Genomic DNA, 18,696 nt, shown 5'->3' with positions numbered 1-18,696 from the left:
TTTTCTGATACATTGTGCCTGCTGCAAGTGATTAACAACTTATTGTGTAACTTGTGCCCAGAGATTTCTCAGGATACCCAGGGGTTAGCTCAAGTCAAGAGCTCAGTGACATTCTTAAAATGTAATCTGAGACCTTCTTTTCACAGACATGCTTACTCAAGAGACTAAATGAAAACATATGCAGAACACCTAAGTTAAAAAAAAAAAAAAAGGAATGAAAGAAAAGAAAAAAAAACACCACCACTCTCTGTCTACAGTCAAAATAAAAAAAAATAAAAGCTATGTTTTGAGACGATGCCAGGAGTAAATGGGAAGGGGCTTCACTTACTTTTCTCGGCAATGGCAGCTTGTCTGTGGTTGAGAGAAACAAACAAACATACAAACAAAGAAGAATTTTGTTTTAGTGGTACTTCAAAGTAACAAACCTTGACTGCATTTCATTGCCTCAGAGACATTTTGCTATGAAAATGTGCTGTTTTTAGGCATCTGACAAAATGAAAGACCCTCTCTAACCCTCAGGTGGGGGGAGCAGCACACCATGTTACAGAGAAATCAGGGCACACAAATGGCAAGGGACTTACTTTAATCTCTGGAATTCAGCATAGGCTTCATCATAGGCTTTAAGAGAAAAAAAAAGAGAGAGAGAGAGAGAGACGTTAGAATATTCTCACCCAGAACTGACAACACACAGTAGCAGATTAAAGTTCGCAGCCTGAGGTCAGTGTGGTCAGTCCAGACATGACTAAACTGATTGAATAAGACTGTGCCTGCCCGTTGACTCTGCAACAGGATGGACTCTGCAGGAGAAGCAAATACTTTCTAAGTAGAAAAGATGAAGTAGTGGATTTTAGAAGCTCCCAATTTGCTGAGAGGCTTTCCTTTCAAGCAGAGAGGAAAAGATCAGCTCTGCCAAAGATAAAATGGTAATAAAGATGGTTCCAGGAAAAGCATCCTGAACATCAAAAAGACTTTTCTCTTATTAAATCATCCCACAGGGCACAGCCTCCGAGCTGGACAGTGAAATGTTTCCGTATTACGCGGTCTGGCCCATCTATCTGTGTTAAAGGGCACGGGAGCTACTACGCTCACAGCCTCCGCCAGTGCCGGCTGAAGCAATGCTTCTAAGCTGGACCGGAGCCCAGAGAAAAGACAGTGAGACAAGGAAAGGAGAGCTACAGACTTCTAAAATCTTTCTCCCCCACCCAAGCCTGCTGAGCAAGCCACTTAGAAAAGTTTGGGCATAAAGGCAGCTTTATTTTGAAATCTGTCTCACCTCCTCTTTGCTCCTATGTGGTCTGGGAATCACCACATTTTACATCTTGAAAGTATTTACCTAATACTAATCCATCCCCCTCCTTTTATGGAGGGGAAAAAGAAGCATAAAACATCAGGCTTCAAGTCTCTGGAGGTTGACCAGTTAGGCTAAGTGTTTAGTTCTCTTCCTTTTGCCCACACAACGCTGAGCAAGAGTTGGGCCCCGCTGAACTAATCTGCTTGGGTGGGCCAGAAAGTAAAAGAAAAAAAAAATTTTTTTTTAAGTTTTAAATTTATCCACCCCTTCCTGTTGCCGTTTTTGGTTGTCAGAGGGACTACAGAAGAAATCCCGTTATTGCGGCCTGTGACTTAGGAGCAGCAGAGCCTGAAGGCAGCCATTCCCCTCTTTCTAGCCCTCCTGGGTGGGAGATGAGGGGTGGGTGGGTGTCGGCGGCGGGGGGGGGGGGGGGCGGGAGTTGGGGGAGGGGGGGGAGTTGGGGGAGGAAGGCCTGGTGGCTCAGCCCAAAATAATTCAAGGCAGGACAGCTGAAAGGCTGAGCTCTTGTGAGTCTACTCTCTGCAGATTAAAAACGCTAAGACTGGGGCGCCTGGGTGGCTCAGTGGGTTAAAGCCTCTGCCTTTCGCTCAGGTCATGATCCCAGGGTCCTGGGATCGAGCCCTGCATCGGGCTCTCTGCTTGGTAGGGAGCCTGCTTCCTCCTCTCTCTCTCTCTCTCTGCCTGCCTCTCTGCCTACTTGTGATCTCTGTCTGTGAAATGTATAAATAAAATCTTAAAAAAAAAAAAAAAACCACGCTAAGACTTCTGGAATATTCACACTGCATTTTAGTATATGAAGAGGTGGAAGAAAAATTCAGTCCAAGGTCTCCCTAAGGAATGTGAGGCAGATGCTAGACAGGAGCAGTGGAAGCCCAGAGGCTGAGTCCCAGGTCCTTGAGGGGGGTTGATAAAGACAGGAGCTAGAGGCAAGGACAGTGATAAATAAGCTACACATTAAGAGCCTCGGGGTTCAACATCCTGACCTTGTGGCTTCTGAGACCTTGGGACTGACAGATGAAGAGCCACAGTTTCGGACACAAGCTCCCTCTCCTCATCCACCTCTCTGAGCTGTTTATCTTGTGGTTGCTATCTGCATGTTACCTCTCGACTCTATCTTCCACATCTCTCATTACTTCCTGCTCCTCTTCCCTCTTCTCTCCAGATGCCCCCAGTCTCGCAGCAGCAAGACATCTGAGGCCATAAGGACCCAACTTCTCCAACTTTCTTCTCTTCTCCTCACTACTGGTCCTTGCTTATTCATATTTACCTAACCCCTCACCCCAACACACCCCAACCCACCTCACCCCTGGTTTCTAAAGAAAAGGGATCCCTACTCCTTTCCAAAGTCAATGCCTTCACCCCTGCCCTAGATCTCAGACCTTCCTTTCTTCAGAGCACGGATACATTGGTTATTTCTCGTCACTCACATCTTCCAGCTCAACTGAATTTTTAAACTCTTAAACATGCTCAAACTCCAGTCACCAGAACTTCTTCAGTGCTTGTTCTTGCTCAGGTGACTATAAATCAGCCTGCCCTCCTTTGTGAGCATGTTGAAAAGGGACTCCTTTCTGTGTTTGTCTCTACTTTGTACTTTTCACTGATACTTCAAAACCCACTGAATTCTTGCTTCTACTACCATGCTGAATTTAAATTGCTTTCTTTTTTTTTTTTTAATTTTATTTATTTATTTGACAGAGAGAAATCACAAGAGAGGCAGGCAGAGAGAGAGGATGGGAAGCAGGCTCCCCACTGAGCAGAGAGCCCAATGTGGGACTCGATCCCAGGACCCTGAGATCATGACCTGAGCTGAAGGCAGCAGCTTAACCCACTGAGCCACCCAGGCGCCCTTAAATTGCTTTCTTAAAATCTCCGATCATCCTCCAATAGTCAGATGCAATGGCCTCTTATCACGCTTCATTCCTTTTAAAAAGTCCGTTCCTGGGGTGCCTGGGTGGCTCAGTGGATTAAGCCTCTGCCTTCGGCTCAGGTCATGATCTCAGGGTCCTGGGATCCAGCCCCGCATCGGGCTCTCTGCTCCGCAGGGAGCCTGCTTCCTCCTCTCTCTCTGCCTGCCTCTCTGCCTACTTGTGATCTCTCTGTCAAATAAATAAATAAAATCTTTAAAAAAAAAAAAGTTCATTCCTCCACAGAAAAGTTCTAATCTGTAAAATATTCATTTACCTTGTCCAGAAAGATCCACCGTCTTCAGATGTCCAGTTTTGCCGTCAAAGAGCTCCATCACATATTTGCCTTTGTCGTTCGGAGTGGGCTCGCTGATTTGCAGCCAGATCTGCTCCCCCGTGACCCCACTCTTAACTCTGTCTGAGTACTTAATCGGAGTCCCGCTGTTCACAGCAAAGAAAACATTGCTATTGTCTGCTTTCATCCACAGCTGATTTTTACTTTGTCTCTCTTTGAGGGTCTCACCTTAGAGTTTTACAGGGTTTCAAACAACATGAGAACCATGCATGTTCAGCTTAAGAAAAAGTGTGGGCCCTGAATCATAGAACTTGGATTCCAAGGCCCAGGGTGGGCATGGGGGGTGGACAGTCTGTACATTTAACCTCCAGCAGCAGTCTGGGGCCCTAGCTGATTGCAACACCAATACTTCTCAGTGGTATTAATTATCTTTGCTTTTGCTTCAGTTTATTTGTAGGACTAAGAGAATCTTTAAAGTGAAAAGTCCAAACTATGCATTCTATTACTGCATATTTCTTGCAGATAGTCTATGGCTATAAGTCAGATTTTACAAACTAAGTAAAAACAGACTTAAGGAGGGTCATCTGTGGCTGACATCTATTGACATAAGTGGTTACAAAGCTATTTAAAACAATGAAAAGTAGAGTCTGCCATGATGAATGAGGCACTTTCTCTGTCCCTGGATGTGAGTTCCTCCAAATTCTATAGCAGGCCATGAGCAGACACACACATTCCATACTTTAGAGAATAAAAGCAAATAGAACACTTGGCCTTGTGATCTGATGATTTAGAAATGTTACTGTTATAAATGAAGAGAAAGGTAGAGGTAGGTGTACTGTCAATGATGCTGAAAGAAATTATGAAGAGTTTGTAAACACGGGAGGAAATCAGAAAAAAAGCAGTATACAGAACTACTTAATTATAGTAACAATTATGCATACAGAAAAGACTGGAAATTTACACTAAAAGACAAAAATTTACACTATGGCTAGGAAAACTATGGATGATATTATCTTATAAGCTCTTTCTAATATGTAATATGATATTATAAGTATATTTTCTAAAACAAGCATGTATTACATTTGTAGTTGCAATAAACAAAATGAACTAAAACCAGAAAAGCAAAAATCACTAAAAAAGTTTCAGCTTTCAAATAAACATTCAGCATTTTTCTTATACAGTACATTCTTTAAAATATATTCACAAACTGCCATAAGAAGGCTGCCTGAGTGGCTCAGTCAATTAAGAATCTGTCTTTGGCTCAGGTCAGGACCTCAGGGCCCTGGGATCAAGCCCCAGGGTGGACTTCCTACTCAGTGAGGAGCCTGCTTCTCCAGAGGGAGAATCCTCCTCCCCAGAATTTTTTTAAAAAGGAAAAAAAAACTGCTATAAGATGTAGGGTAAAGGAACCTATCTGTACCCACAGACTTGAGTCTGAGAAATATATCTGTCTTAAAGAGTTAGAAAGATAGTCCTTGGTTTTGCTCTAATAAAACTGTTTGAATTCTCTAACTTCTGACTAACATGCATAATATAGTACCTTAGATTTGTCAAGCCCTTCATGGTTTGCAAAGTGCCATAAATTTTATTCTCTCATTGGCTCCATCACTATTATGAGACAGAACAGGTACTGTTCCTATTTCGTATGAAAGAAACCTAAGATTTCAAAATATTAAATGACTTGCCTAAGATTCAAGGGCAGATAGGAATGAAGTCAAGGCTAAAACCCATTTCAAGTTTTTTCCTGTTATGCCATACTTACGTAAAGACAGTGAAGACAATCAGTCCTTGGTTCCTGAATCTTTCATAAGCACATGGGTACACAAAATAGTCATTCAGCTGACTAGACCAAATATGTAAAAGGTTTATGCCTTGCTAGTCTAATAGCAACTTCCTTAAAACGAATGTTCTAATTTCTTTGAGCAAGTAATTCTTTTAAAGATGATATAAAGCTTTTTGATGACTCAGTTAATTCATCTTCTCTTATTCTTCAGACTGATATATTAGAATGTCCTAGATGTCACAGAGGAATTTCCTAGAATTTGATCTATTTTAACTTATAATTACTTTCCTAAAATGTGTTCTGAAAGAAATAGAACAAAGGACTGAAACCCCAAGCATTCAGATTGGAATTTCACTTGTTCTCTCCCTGTTTTCTCTCTCTTTTTTAAGTGCTCAGGAAAAGAAGAATAAGAATAAAAACATGGTTGTATATCATAATAGTCATTTTAAAGAAAACAAAAATGCCTGTTTTGTGGGACCTAGTTCCGGCTAAATGTTCAATCTAGACTTTTTTTTCAACAATTTTTTAAAGATTTTTATTTATTTATTTGACAGACAGAGAGCACAAGTAGGCAGAGAGGTAGGCAGAGAGAGAAGGGGGAAGCAGGCTCCCTGCGGAAGCAGAGAGTCCGTCAATCTAGACTTTTAAAGCAACTGGAACACCACTGTATGGGGAGCTCTGGAGCCAGGCCTGGGCTCAGTCCTCCAACTGCCACTTAGCTGTATGACCTCAAGCAAGTCATTCCCAAGCCTGAGCTTCCTAGACCTGCGTCCTAGTGCTGTGAATAGTAAATGAATTTGTACATGTGAAGGGCTTGGGGCAGTGGCCAGCATATGATAGACACCCACTGTAGGGAAGATACAAATAAACACTGTTGTGTGCCTCCTCCCAGGGCTGCCACACTTCTGGAATGAGAACCCCTTGCATCCGAAGAGTGGACTGAAGGGAACTGTGCCCCATCAGATTTCTATGCCAGGCTGCTGTTTGCTTTCAGCTCAGGACATTTCAAGGAAGGGTAGCGGTTAAGGACAATGTTGAAAGTATAACAGGGGGACTGACTGAACATAGAAACCTACTTTAGCTCTTAGAATCCCAGAGGAGAACTTGGGTTCACCTATACTCCACAAAGGAACCTGAGATTAGAACAGATCTGCAGGCTCAGTCTAGTTCAAATACATATTCCCAAAGTAATCTTGAATCCCCAAAGCCTTCCAAGGGTGGACAAGAGACATGCCCATGCCCAACTATGCCAACTGCTATCAATGATAATAAGAACAAACTCAGACGCTCCACTGGATTAGGTTTCTTTGGTGAATGGCTATTAACTCATATAATGGGAAATGTGGTGGCTCGAGCGTGCTGCTTCAGTTTTGTTCCAGACCACAGCAGGGGTGAGCTGTGTTTAGAAAGAGAGCATAAGAATCTCATTTGCCTGGCAAAGGAGAGGGAGCCCAAGCTCAACCTTCTGGATGTAGAAGTTCCATTACAGAGATGTGTATGGATGATGATCACATCCAGATCACAAAGACAGATGATCTTAGCCATCACTGGCCTCGTCACGCACATGTTGAGGGAAAGGGCTAACCTCATGCTAAGGGAATGGTGGGATGCTTCTGTCCTACACTTGTCAACGTCAGACCTGGGAAATAAAAAGGCTCCTCACCTGAGAGGAAGAAGAAAAGGTTGTTGCTGCTCCCTCCCTACCCCTGCCAACACACACACACACACACACACACACACACACACACACACGCGCGCGCGCGGCAGAAAGAATTTCTACATGGCAGTTAAGTTCCCATTTACTTACTTGTGGGACCAGTTAACTTTCAGATCATCCAGGTAGTAAGTAACAAAAGAGTACAGCCGGATGCCCTCAGCTGTGCTCTGGATTTTCAGGTCTGTAGCAGACAGAGCTGAAAGAGGAAAACAGCATAGTTCATACAGCTGTAAGCCTATCCAGAATAGTGAAGCATTGTCATGGGGAGACCATTTTAACTTACCTATGGTTTTACATACTTCACTCATCAGTTCTTTAAAGGCTGTGAATAGAGATTCATAGACATAGCTTTAGCATAAAAATGCTCAACGTAAGGTCAGATCTCAAATTGTGAGTAGCATGTGATCTTAGCATTAACCTGCCTGGTGAAGGGTATTGGCCACAGGTGAATTTGCTGATCAGCTGACCAGAAGTGCTCTTTGAGGGAATACTATCTCAATTTGTATCAACTTTAAAAAGATCCCTGCTCTTATTCTGATATATTTTTCCCTCTAATTCTTTGTAACTGTCACCATATTTACATTCTAGAGAAAGCCACAGTGAGATTTCCAGGAAGGTTCTTGGCTATAGGATTCTCTTCGTGAGTCCCAAGAAGTCTTAGATTACATACGCAGAATTTTCTTATCTGTATCATCAACTCATAACGAATTACCAATCAGGTTTCCTGGTATTTCTCTGCCTGATAATGCTTCTTGCCAATAAGCACACTTAGTCTTGCCTCCACCAGGATCAGGAAGGTGAAATCAAAATCAGACCTACACAGTTAGTAATATGTTAAAGATCTTGTTCAAGAGCATGCTTGGAAGTTTGGTGGTCACATGTATGTCTTTGTTATCATGACATATTTGTCCTTAGAAGTCTCTGAAAAATGGAAATTGCTTTCTTGCTCTGCTAATAACTGAGAGACTTGACAACTTGACATTTCATATATAAGTCTTTCTTGCCATCTGTTAAGAGTGGACTATTCGGTGACATGTTTTTCATGGTAATTTATTTTTTTTTAATAAACTTTTTTTTTTAAGTAATCTCTACACTCAACTTGGAGCTCAAACTCACAACACTGAGATCAAGAGTTGCATGCTCCTCCCACTGAGACAGCAGTAGCTTTTGATTCTGTAACATTTTTTATAGGATTGAAACAAAAATGATGATTTATATTGAAAACAGAACCCTTGTGGACTATGGACTATAAATTCTCTGAAGATCAGAAGTACTCTTTGATTTCCAGGAAGACTAAAAGTGAAATATTTTTTAATAACACAGTAGTTCACTCTGCTGGAATTTAAATTAAAACAAAATCTATAAACAAAAACTCAGCATGACCTTAGTTACTACTTAACTAGTTAAGTTAGTTAATTTAGTTACGCACAAAATGAACCCCAGCAGTTAGGAGAAGACTGACCTTCATCCACAAGCTTCAGTCTGCTCTTATCTTTTCCTCTGTCGTCTTTTAGGATAACTTCATAAATCCCAGCATCTTTCTTGGAAAACTAAGGGGGAAAGGAAACCACACTGCAGATTATAGCAGCCTCAGAGAATGGTGTTTGTATTTTTAAGGTCCTGTGGTTTATAGACCTGCTGTCAAATCACACACTTAACAAACATCTGGCCAAGGGAGTGATAAGGACTTCACAGATGAACCTGTCCGTCATCACTTGACCTGCTAGCAGTCCTGATTTTTCATCCTCTAAGATTATAATTGATTTGAGACTTAAATTCCTTATCCTTTACTCTGCCTTCATATTAAAAACTAATGATCACATATATTTGAAAGATACGTTCTTTTAGACAAAAAGTAGATAAAAATCTGTACTTAACTGAATACTGTGTCTGATTGTCTCTGTACTTTTGGGAACAAGCTATCATGAGGCTTAAGAGCAAACCAAGAAGAATCCACTTAATTGTCCTGCCACTCACCCAACTATGAAAAGAGGTAGTTCAGAGAGGCCAGAGTTGGTGGTGTCTAGCCAATACTGGTTGGATATTGGATATCTGACAAATCCATGCCTTATCACAAGGTGAGAGAGAAGCTTTTGTGCTCCTATGACTTGTTTTTTGGTTGATGTCAGGGCAGACATCTTTGGAGCAGCGAGATGTAAGGTGTTAAAAATGAGTGGGGCAAAGGCATACAAAATCTAGTCTCTTTTTTAGAAGAATGTAGGGTACAACTAATATACTTACATTTCACACTTACAGTCACCTACCTCTGTTATAAGCAGGGTACATATACCATCCTTAAAGTCATGCTTTTCATCCACTGATATCTCTCTTTCATCTTTGTACCATACAATATGAGTCTCCTTCTTAATATTTGCCACCTAGAAGACAAAATAGTTTTTAATGTAGCATTGGATAGAACAGAAAACACTGAATTTAGAAGACACAGATTTCTCTTTAACTTCATTTTATTTTTTCAGTGTTCCAAGATTCATTGTTTATGCATCATACCCAGTGCTCCATGCAATACATGCCCTCCTTAATACCTACCACCAGGCTCACCAAACCCCCTATCTCCCTCCCCGCCAAAACCCTCAGTTTGTTTCTCAGAGTCCACAGTCTCTGATGGTTCATCTCCCCCAAGGGAGCTGGGGGAAATCAGAGGGAGAGAAGACATAGATTTCTAACAGGATCAACTGAAAGCTATTTTAATTGATAAAGAGTTCAAAATAAAATAGATACAAGTGAATAAACCTAAATCAATAGCATTTCTATGTCCAAAAATAAAAAATTGATTTTAAAACTGTCTGGTGGAAAAAAAAACCAAACCAAAACAAAAAAAAAAAAAACCCTGCCTGGTGGGCAGAAAAGAATAGATACATACATGACAGCAGGCAGACTTAAATAAAATAAATAATAATAATAAATATCTGAAAATCATGGGCAGACACGTCCTATCACATCAAAATATAGCCTGTGTCACAAAAAAAAATCCTTTATCAAAAGAAAAGAATGAGTAAGTATATATCTAAATGAGTAAATATGTATCTAAATATTTTATTTTTTTTTAAGTTTATTTATTTATAGTTTCTACATACATGGAACTCAAACTCATGAGTCTGAGATTAAGAGCCACATGGTCTACTGACTGAGCCAGCAAGGCACCCCTCTAAATATTTTTTAAAAGACTATCAAGTTTTGCAAATAAATGTGGAAGGTAAGTATATTTTTAAAAACATTTTTTAATTAAAGTATTTCAGTTTTATTGAGATATACTTGACATACAATATAAGTTTAAGGTAAATATATTGATTTGAGATATGCATATATTATGAAATGATTACCACAGTAAATTTAGTTAACATCCATCAACTATGATTTAATAAATTAATTCCTTAGCAATTGTGAGGAAATATTTAAATCCTATACCCATACAAACTTCAAATAGGCTAAACACACTCATACAGTTAAAGGGATCTTGAGCTTTGATCTACAATGTTTGAATTTTCTACAAAGAAGAGTATATTCATGTATTTCTTACATAATTAAAATTATATAAAAAAGTAAAGACTTCATACAAATCAAGAAAACAATCCCTAACACCTAGGTGATGACTGAAGAAATGAACACATAATTCCCCAAAGAGCAGATAACAACCACAAAACAAACAGATGAAAAAAAATGTTTAATGTAATTATAAACAAGGGTATGCAAGCTTTAAAATGTTAAAAACTTTCCGTTAATAAATGAAACAATATGGGATCAGGAGGGAGACAAACTATAAGAGACTCTTAATCTCACAATCAAACTGAGGGTTGCTAGGGGCTGGGGAGGGTAGGGAGAGGGTGGTTGGGTTATGGACATTGGGGATGGTATGTGCTATGGTGAGTGCTGTGAAATGTGTAAACCTGATGATTCACAGACCTGCACCCCTGGGGCAAATAATACAGAATACGTTAATATAACTAACTAACTAAATAAATATTAACATAAATATAAATTAACATAAGAACCAACACTGGTAACTCTATAGTGAAACCAGCACAAACATTCTTTATAATCCTGTAAAATGGTCCCTGAATTGGAAGTAACTGTTACTAGGTGACATCGCTTCTGATAAAAATGACCCCTGACTGGGAAAAAAGCTGGGATTAGGAGGGACTAGAAATGGACTCCACAGCTTTAGGTTTCCCTAAGTATGCTGACACTTGTAATTTGGACATGCCCCTCATAGGGACCGCTGGAAGCTCTGCCTAGGGAGCTGTTGCAAGAGGTATTGGATGCTTAGAGTATGAAGTATTTTTAAAGCCATTGCATTTCCTACACTGACCAAAGTAGGTCTTGTCCCCTTGCACCTTAGCTGTCATCAGGGGATGGTGAATGGATTCCTGCAGGAGAGCGGTGCCTAGCACTGCCTTGCAGGCAAGCTGGGGTTCTTGTCCTATATTCTGTTGAGTAGAGTAGTTCCATATGGGGCTGGCCCACGATAGTCTCATGAATCTAACTATACACATCCTATTAACTATAATGAATATATAAATTGCTAAATGTACCAAAATTGCTATAATCATGAAACAGAGCAATGGCAAGACGGAGGAAAGTTCATTCTACCTGGACAGAGAAGGGAAAGGCTTTACAGAAAAGATGACTAAGCTGGGCCTAAAGAAAGGATTTTGTCAGAGAAGCTGAAAGAAGATCACTCCAGGCACTGGAACAGCATGGATACATAATGTGTGATTATTCAGAATCTCTTTCTACATTCAGAATCTGGGCAAGGGGCTGATCCTCCTGAGGAAAGGCATTGAAACAGGATACCAGAGTTCACCTCCAAGAAGGCTAGTGTAACAGGTAGTACAGAAAGAAGGAGGATAGACATGTGGGTCTCTGGGAAGGCATGGTTTATGGGGTGGGCAGTGTGAAGGAGAAAGCGAGTTGGGAGCAACATGGCTGTGGACAGCCAGGAAGAGAGAGAGGGCTTTGGGTGGTGCCTGAGAAACTGTTTTTCAGGAAGTTTGCCATTTCCTGAGAGGCTAAATAAAGCCTAGACTTTATCTTCAGACACATTTCTGGTAGACAGCTGTTCCTTTAAATGTCATCAGACCTAGAAGAGATGGGGGCACTTGGGTTTGGACTTTTACAATGCCAATGCCAAACCCATGCTTCTACTTTGGAGTCACTGTCTGCTGCCATGACCTTCACACTCCAGCCTCAAAACATTCTCTCTGCTTGACTTACTTCACTCAGCATAATCCCTTCCAGTCCCATCCATGTTGCTACAAAAGTTGGGTATTCATCCTTTCTGATGGAGGCATAATACTCCATTGTGTATATGGACCACATCTTCCTTATCCATTCCTCCATTGAAGGGCATCATATGGTTTCACTTATTTGTGGAGCATAACAAAGAACATGGAGGACATGGGGAGATGGAGAGGAGAAGGTAGTTGAGGGAAATTGGAAGGGGAGATGAACCATGAGAGACTATGGACTCTGAAAAGCAATCTGAGGGTTTTGAAGGGGCGGGGGGTGGGAGGTTGGGGGAACCAGGTGGTGGGTAATAGGGAGGGCACGTATTGCATGGAGCACTGGGTGTGGTGCAAAAGCAATGAATACTGTTACGCTGAAAAGAAATAAAAAAAAAAAAAAGAAAAAAAAAAGGAAAAAAAAAAAAACATTCTGATGACTCACTCAGCTGAACACACCATGAGCTAAGGTACAAAATGATTCAGAATGTGATATGGACTTCTATTTCTAAATTTTCCCCTAGGCCTAATGAGACAATTGGTCATGAGCTGCAAACTCTTGACCAAGCCTCTTCCATCGCAGCAGCACACTGGTTTCAGAACCCACAGCTGAGCTAGCCAATACTCAAAGGTATTTTTGCCTCAGTCATACAAGTAGATAGGAAATTGCTACACTTCCATGGAAAGACAGTGTATCTGGAATGACTGTGGAATAGATCTATTAGTTAGAATGAAGATTTGGACTGAAACAAAGACACTGTGAGATTCTTCTGAGATTAATTTTTTTTTTTTTAAATGGGGGCACGAGAGAAGAATGAATAGGCAGAACACAAAGGCTTTTTAAGGCAGTGAAAAAAGCTCTGTATGATACTATAATGGTGGATAAAGGCCGTTATATATTCATCTAAACCCACAGAATATATAATGCCAAGAGTGAACCCTAATGTAAACTGTGGACTTTGGGCGATTATGACATGTCCATGTAGAATCATCATTTGGAACAAATGTGCAGCTCTGGTGGGGGGATGTTGATGAAGATGCTGGCTATACAAGTATGGGGACAGGGGCTACCTGGGAAATCTCTGTACCTCCCCTGCAATTTTGTTATGAACCTAAAACTTCTCCTAAAAAACATAAAGCCTTGATTTAAAAAAAGAGAAGAGCCAGTCCTTATCAACTAGGGTAAAATTAATAGGTGCAATCATCTTTATCTTCCCATATTTTTATGTTATTTTATTTCAACTTATTTTAGGTTTCATTTTATTTTATGTATCTTCCCAACCAATGATTACAGTAATATTCAATGGCAAGAAGGTGTCACTTAGCATTTTGGTTCAAATGGAGATGAAAAATTGATCTTTCCTTTCTCACATTCTATTTTACTTTTATTTCACTTATATCAAATATTTAAAATTTACCTACTTCTCACCCTGCATTTCTTCTTCTTCTTTTTTAAGATTTTCTTATTTATTTTAGAGAGAAAGGGAGAGAGAGGGCAGGCAAAGGGAGAGAATCTCAAGGAATTCCCCACTAAGTGGGGAGCTTGACACTGGGCTGGACGTGGGGCTCAAGTCCCTTGACCCACGAGATCCTGACCTGAGCCAAAATGGAGTTGGATGCTCGGCCTACTGAGCCACCCAGATGCCTCCTTACCTTGCATTTCAATAGTACATTACATTCACCAGTCACTTCCCAGCTCAAATACTCAGCAAAATGAGGACCTAGAAAATTTTAATGACATCAATAATCACTCTATTAATCACAAATGCAAAATCAAAGCTCATTCTTAAATTCTAAAATGATATATATATACAAAGTATATTTATATATATAAATATATAAAGTGATACTTTAAAATTCAAGATTAGTTTTCAAATATTTTAAACTGACATAAATTTAATAATAAATATTTTCAATCATTTTTTTATTTACCAGGGCATTATTAACATTAGCAATAATACACACTTAACTTTGTTATGGAATTAATCTTGGAATATTTTTTTCAGGAAATACGAAGTTTTTCTCTTTACTCACTGCCCATTTTTACCTTGTTTCCTGATCCATTCTTGCCGCTGGAATTCGGCTTCTTTCTGGAGTTTTTTATAAACTAAAATAGAAAAACAAAGAAGTATGAATTGAGTTGAGTGCTTTAACTATATATGTCAGTCACTGTGCTGATTTATATTCCTTTTTTTTTTTTAAGATTTCATTTATTTGTTTGTCAGAGAGAGAACAAGCAGGGAGAGAAGAAAGCCTCCTGCTGAGCAAAGAGCCTGATGTGGGACTAGAAGCTAAGACCCTGGAATCATGACACACACTGAAGGCAGATACTTAACTGATGTAGCCACCCAGAGATCCCTATATTCATTATTATAACATACTTATACATCATGACAACCTATTTAAGTTTTTATAATGAAGAAAGAGGCTAGGAAGGTTGAGTAAATCGTTCAAGGTCATGAAGCAAGGAAATAGTGAAATAGTATTGGATGTTGCAAATGTGAATATTTGGCCAGCCTTTTCAAATGCCACATTTGTTAAATGCCACATTTTACACGTTGATAGTTTCGACAGTGGCTTATGGCAGCTGACATATAATCCAGTTATATAGTAGGATTAATTGATCTGAACCACTTGTGCATATTTTTCTTCTTAATTTAAGTAGTTTAAAGTAAGTACACAGTATAAGGTACTATCATTGTTTCTGAGATACAGACGCAGTCTTAGTTGTACTGCAATCTCCTTCACTGGAGAATTTTAGTAATAAATACTTGATACTTTAGTAATAAGTACAGGAGATCTTTTAACTGCAGTCTTCCCTGTGGGCTAAGGTTAAATCTGGTGAAATACTGTGGAAAGTATTCACTGAAATTGGATTCCAATGTTTGAAATACAAGAAACATTTCCTGCTGCCTTCCACATGACCAGTTTGATGTCACAGGGTATTTGCACTGAAGGGAACAGTGAAGTCTTTGAGTTAATGTGCCACAGACTTCTTACCATCTCCAATGAGAACAAGAGTGGAGTGGCCAGTTGCTTTTCCATCTTGAAGCTGGAAAGTATATGTTCCCTCATCCTCATCCTGTAGCTTTTCCATGAACATTTCAATTATGCCAGTGTTTCGGTCAATATGCATCTTATATTTCTTCAATGTGGAAAGGAAAACAGAAATCAGTGAGGAAGGTATGATGCTGATGCCTGATGGAATAAATGCAAACTCCGAAGAATCATAATTTTAAGAAAATTTCTTGTTAACTTTTTTTTTAAGATGGGCTTTCAAAATCTTGTTCCCTGGAAAAAGAAAAATATGACGTGGCATATATGACCTTGAACAAAACTGATAACTATAAAGTCTGAAATTTAATTTTTTTAAATCCAAATAAAATTCTGTTATCCCAAGTCAGAAATGCTGTCAAAAAGGTGTTTTTAGATTCCCATCTTACCTTCCAGATTACATTCGTTTTAATTAGCAGAATAATGCAAAACAGCGTGAGGGACATGTTTTTGTCTCATCCATTGCTATATCCCTCGCATCTTGGGCACACAAGGTCTATAGCAGGCAGTTAATAAATATATGTGGAATGAATATGTGAATAAAAATGCTTCCAAAACATGTGAAGTCCATTTGTTCCTAATAAACTGTACTCGCCCTACTGTTCTGTGCTTATTTTATATGATGCTTAGGCAACTTTTTTTCAATGTAAAGATAAATCTTAGCCTCTGGGCATACAAGCACAAGTTCTATAGTGGATTTTACTTAATGAAGTTTTCCTATAAAATGTCACAGAATGAAGGCTCAGGTCTGGTATCAGCTCTGTGCTGCAGTTCATGCCCCAGAGTGCTCCCTGCAAGAAGCCAGTCTGCAACTGACTGCAACACATTTTTGTTTTGCTTTCCTCTACATTAGCTTGTTTCCCTAATCCCCACTCTTGAGAGAAATTCTATTTCAGACTGTCCTTCTAGAGAAGTTAGCCTATGACACTGATTTCCACCAACAAAATAGTGTAAGAACTAACTGCAATGACAACGAACAGTTCTTCAAGTTCAGAGCATGTATGTGTATGTGTGCATGTGGGCAATAGCATGAGAACCTGTGTGAACACATACAGGAGAGTGCGTCGATGCACATGTGTGCACCAGTGGTCCCTAAATGGCTCTGGCAGAAGACAGTGATGCCAACAATGCTTTTTCCTTCCCCTGCACTGGCTGGGTGATGAGCACAGCCATCAAGGAGAATATTTCGAAAATAGAGAAGATGAGCCACTGTGGACTGTGTGTGACTTATTCAGGTTCTATACACGGTTGCTAAATGAGCTGAAAAGAAATATATTACATATATTTTTTTGCTATTTTATGTTATTCATTCTCCCCCTCACTAATGAATCCTGAAATGTTTTTAAAACATATCTTGATGAAAGGAGAACAGGTTGTTAATAACAGCCACAAATCACACATCTCTCCCATCTTTTGAGTCTCTCATTTATACCTGTGATAGCACAGTAAGAGCCAGAGCTCCCAACCCTAGGTTCTTCAGCACCAGCGGGTACTGGCCTGATTCTGGGAGGACAAATAAAGTGCAGATGTTGTAACTCTGTCTATGGAAACTATGTTTCTATTAAAAGCAAAGGAAAGAGTAGATATATACAATCACCTATGTAAAGAAGACACCAATAGACACACACACACACACAGACACACACACACACACACACACACACACACACAGTGTAGAAAAAGACCAAAAAGTATAAATCAATGTGTATATTAAAAAGTTGTAAGAATTTGTGATTTGTCCTTTCTGAATCTTTACAATTTTTTTACAATAAAAATGTATTTTTTACCAGAAAAGTAATAAAAGATATTTTTGCTGCATTTTTTTCTGAGCCATTGGAACAATGGACGCCATTTCCTCCCCATGAAGAACCAAGTTCCTGCTGAGATTTCTAATGTGAGTATGTGAGTTCAGGTAAGCATGCTGTCTCCTCTGCTTCTCAGGAGAGCAGCTGTATTTTCCCAGGTAACCATACTTCTTGATTTGCCTGGGACAGTTTTGGTTTGATTCTTGTCCTGGAAAAATTATTACTAGAACCCTCTTCCATTCTCAACAGTGTCCCAATTTGGATAATATGACATAATCAATCCATATTTTCCTCTATTTTCTTTTTTACATGTGAAATGCCTTAAACTCTCCCACCCACCCCACAAACCAGTGGTTTTCATAAAACTTACCTGCATTTTAACAGGGCTCCCTCAGCACATTGTACAGTGATATGTTTAGAATCTAAAAAGTATGAAACATACCGGCCCTTCAAAAATCTCCTTGTCATTAAATATGTAGGTGACTTTGGTGTTGCCAGACAGCTTCTCAGCCTGCATCCAAAACCGGACCTGGCCTTTCTCCAAAATTTCAACTGCCAACTCTGACTTAATTGGGACAGCTATGCAAAATAAAAGCAAAAATAGTAATTTTACTGGTAACCAGTTGTATTAATACCAATTTTTCAGTGAAAAAACACTCAATGGAAATGATAGTAGAGCACCTTTCTTCTTACAAAACCTGGAGACAGTAAGAACATCATAGGGAAAGAATGATGTTCAGGGATGGAAGATGTGGGTTCTAATCCTGCTGCCACTTTGGGCAAGTCATTCATCTTCTGTGAGTCATAGATATCTCAACTGTAAAAATAATAAGGAAGGTAAACTTACCTCCAGGGTTCCTTCAGCTAATTTGTATGACTCTCCACTGTGGCTTTAGGGACAATTAACAAAGTGTGATGAAATAGTCTTGGGCTGGCCCAGGAGAGCTGGAGCCTAGTCCAACATCAGCAACTGTGTGATATTAGGCAGGTCCCTTCACTTATCTGGGCCTCAGCTGACTCATTTATAAATGAATGGGATTGTACCAAATGTCCTAAATTGTCAAGAGATTTTCCAGCTCTAACATTCTATAATCTTAATTACTTCAAAATACTGGGAAAGGAGTTAAATTTTATTTTTTTCAACAATTTAACTCACTTTGAAGGTTCTTTCAAATGTTTTTAAAAATGAATTTCAAAGCAGAATTAATGTTGATGATATACACAAGATAAACTAGCTTATCATTTAAACTCTATCCATCCCACTGTATTGCCAGTTCAATTACACTCTTAGACAAGGCAACATTTTTCAGAGGCAAATACATGAGTCACTATTAACCAGATAATATTAAGATACAACATGGCTTGCCTCACAAAGAAAGTGAAGAAACCATATGGTATCTCTGACATACACCTGTATCGCTTAAGACATTTGAGTGTGGGTGTAATTTTGAAAGTTGTCTGATATCTCTGAAAAACAGTTTTCTAAATTTCTTGTAACTTGAAAATGTTCTCTATAAAGGCTCCTCCAGCCAATGGTTTTGTATCAGAGGTAGCTCCAAGGCAAATTTTGTTGAAAACCATGGCAG

At 39.4% G+C, this 18,696-nt stretch overlaps 1 protein-coding gene across 13 annotated transcripts in view; it reads right to left on the bottom strand.

Moving 5' to 3' along the window:
• Nucleotides 1–18,696, bottom strand: part of MYOM1 (myomesin 1) — a 158,613-nt gene that overhangs the window by 6,312 nt on the left and 133,605 nt on the right. For all 13 annotated transcript variants that reach the window (XM_046024822.1, XM_046024826.1, XM_046024821.1 and 10 more), the window contains 11 exons: nucleotides 17,553–17,689; nucleotides 15,252–15,396; nucleotides 14,299–14,358; nucleotides 13,905–13,972; nucleotides 9,276–9,389; nucleotides 8,474–8,561; nucleotides 7,295–7,333; nucleotides 7,102–7,207; nucleotides 3,494–3,657; nucleotides 582–618; nucleotides 329–351 (listed from right to left, as the gene is read on the bottom strand). In XM_046024822.1, the coding sequence (XP_045880778.1) occupies nucleotides 329–351; nucleotides 582–618; nucleotides 3,494–3,657; nucleotides 7,102–7,207; nucleotides 7,295–7,333; nucleotides 8,474–8,561; nucleotides 9,276–9,389; nucleotides 13,905–13,972; nucleotides 14,299–14,358; nucleotides 15,252–15,396; nucleotides 17,553–17,689 (981 nt within the window). The remainder of the gene's footprint in view (nucleotides 1–328; nucleotides 352–581; nucleotides 619–3,493; nucleotides 3,658–7,101; nucleotides 7,208–7,294; nucleotides 7,334–8,473; nucleotides 8,562–9,275; nucleotides 9,390–13,904; nucleotides 13,973–14,298; nucleotides 14,359–15,251; nucleotides 15,397–17,552; nucleotides 17,690–18,696) is intronic.

This window comes from Meles meles, chromosome 12 (genome assembly GCF_922984935.1).
Source record: "Meles meles chromosome 12, mMelMel3.1 paternal haplotype, whole genome shotgun sequence".
NCBI lineage: Eukaryota > Metazoa > Chordata > Mammalia > Carnivora > Mustelidae > Meles > Meles meles.
Note: the sequence above shows the minus strand (reverse complement) of the source record. Positions and strands in the feature narration are given on the sequence as shown.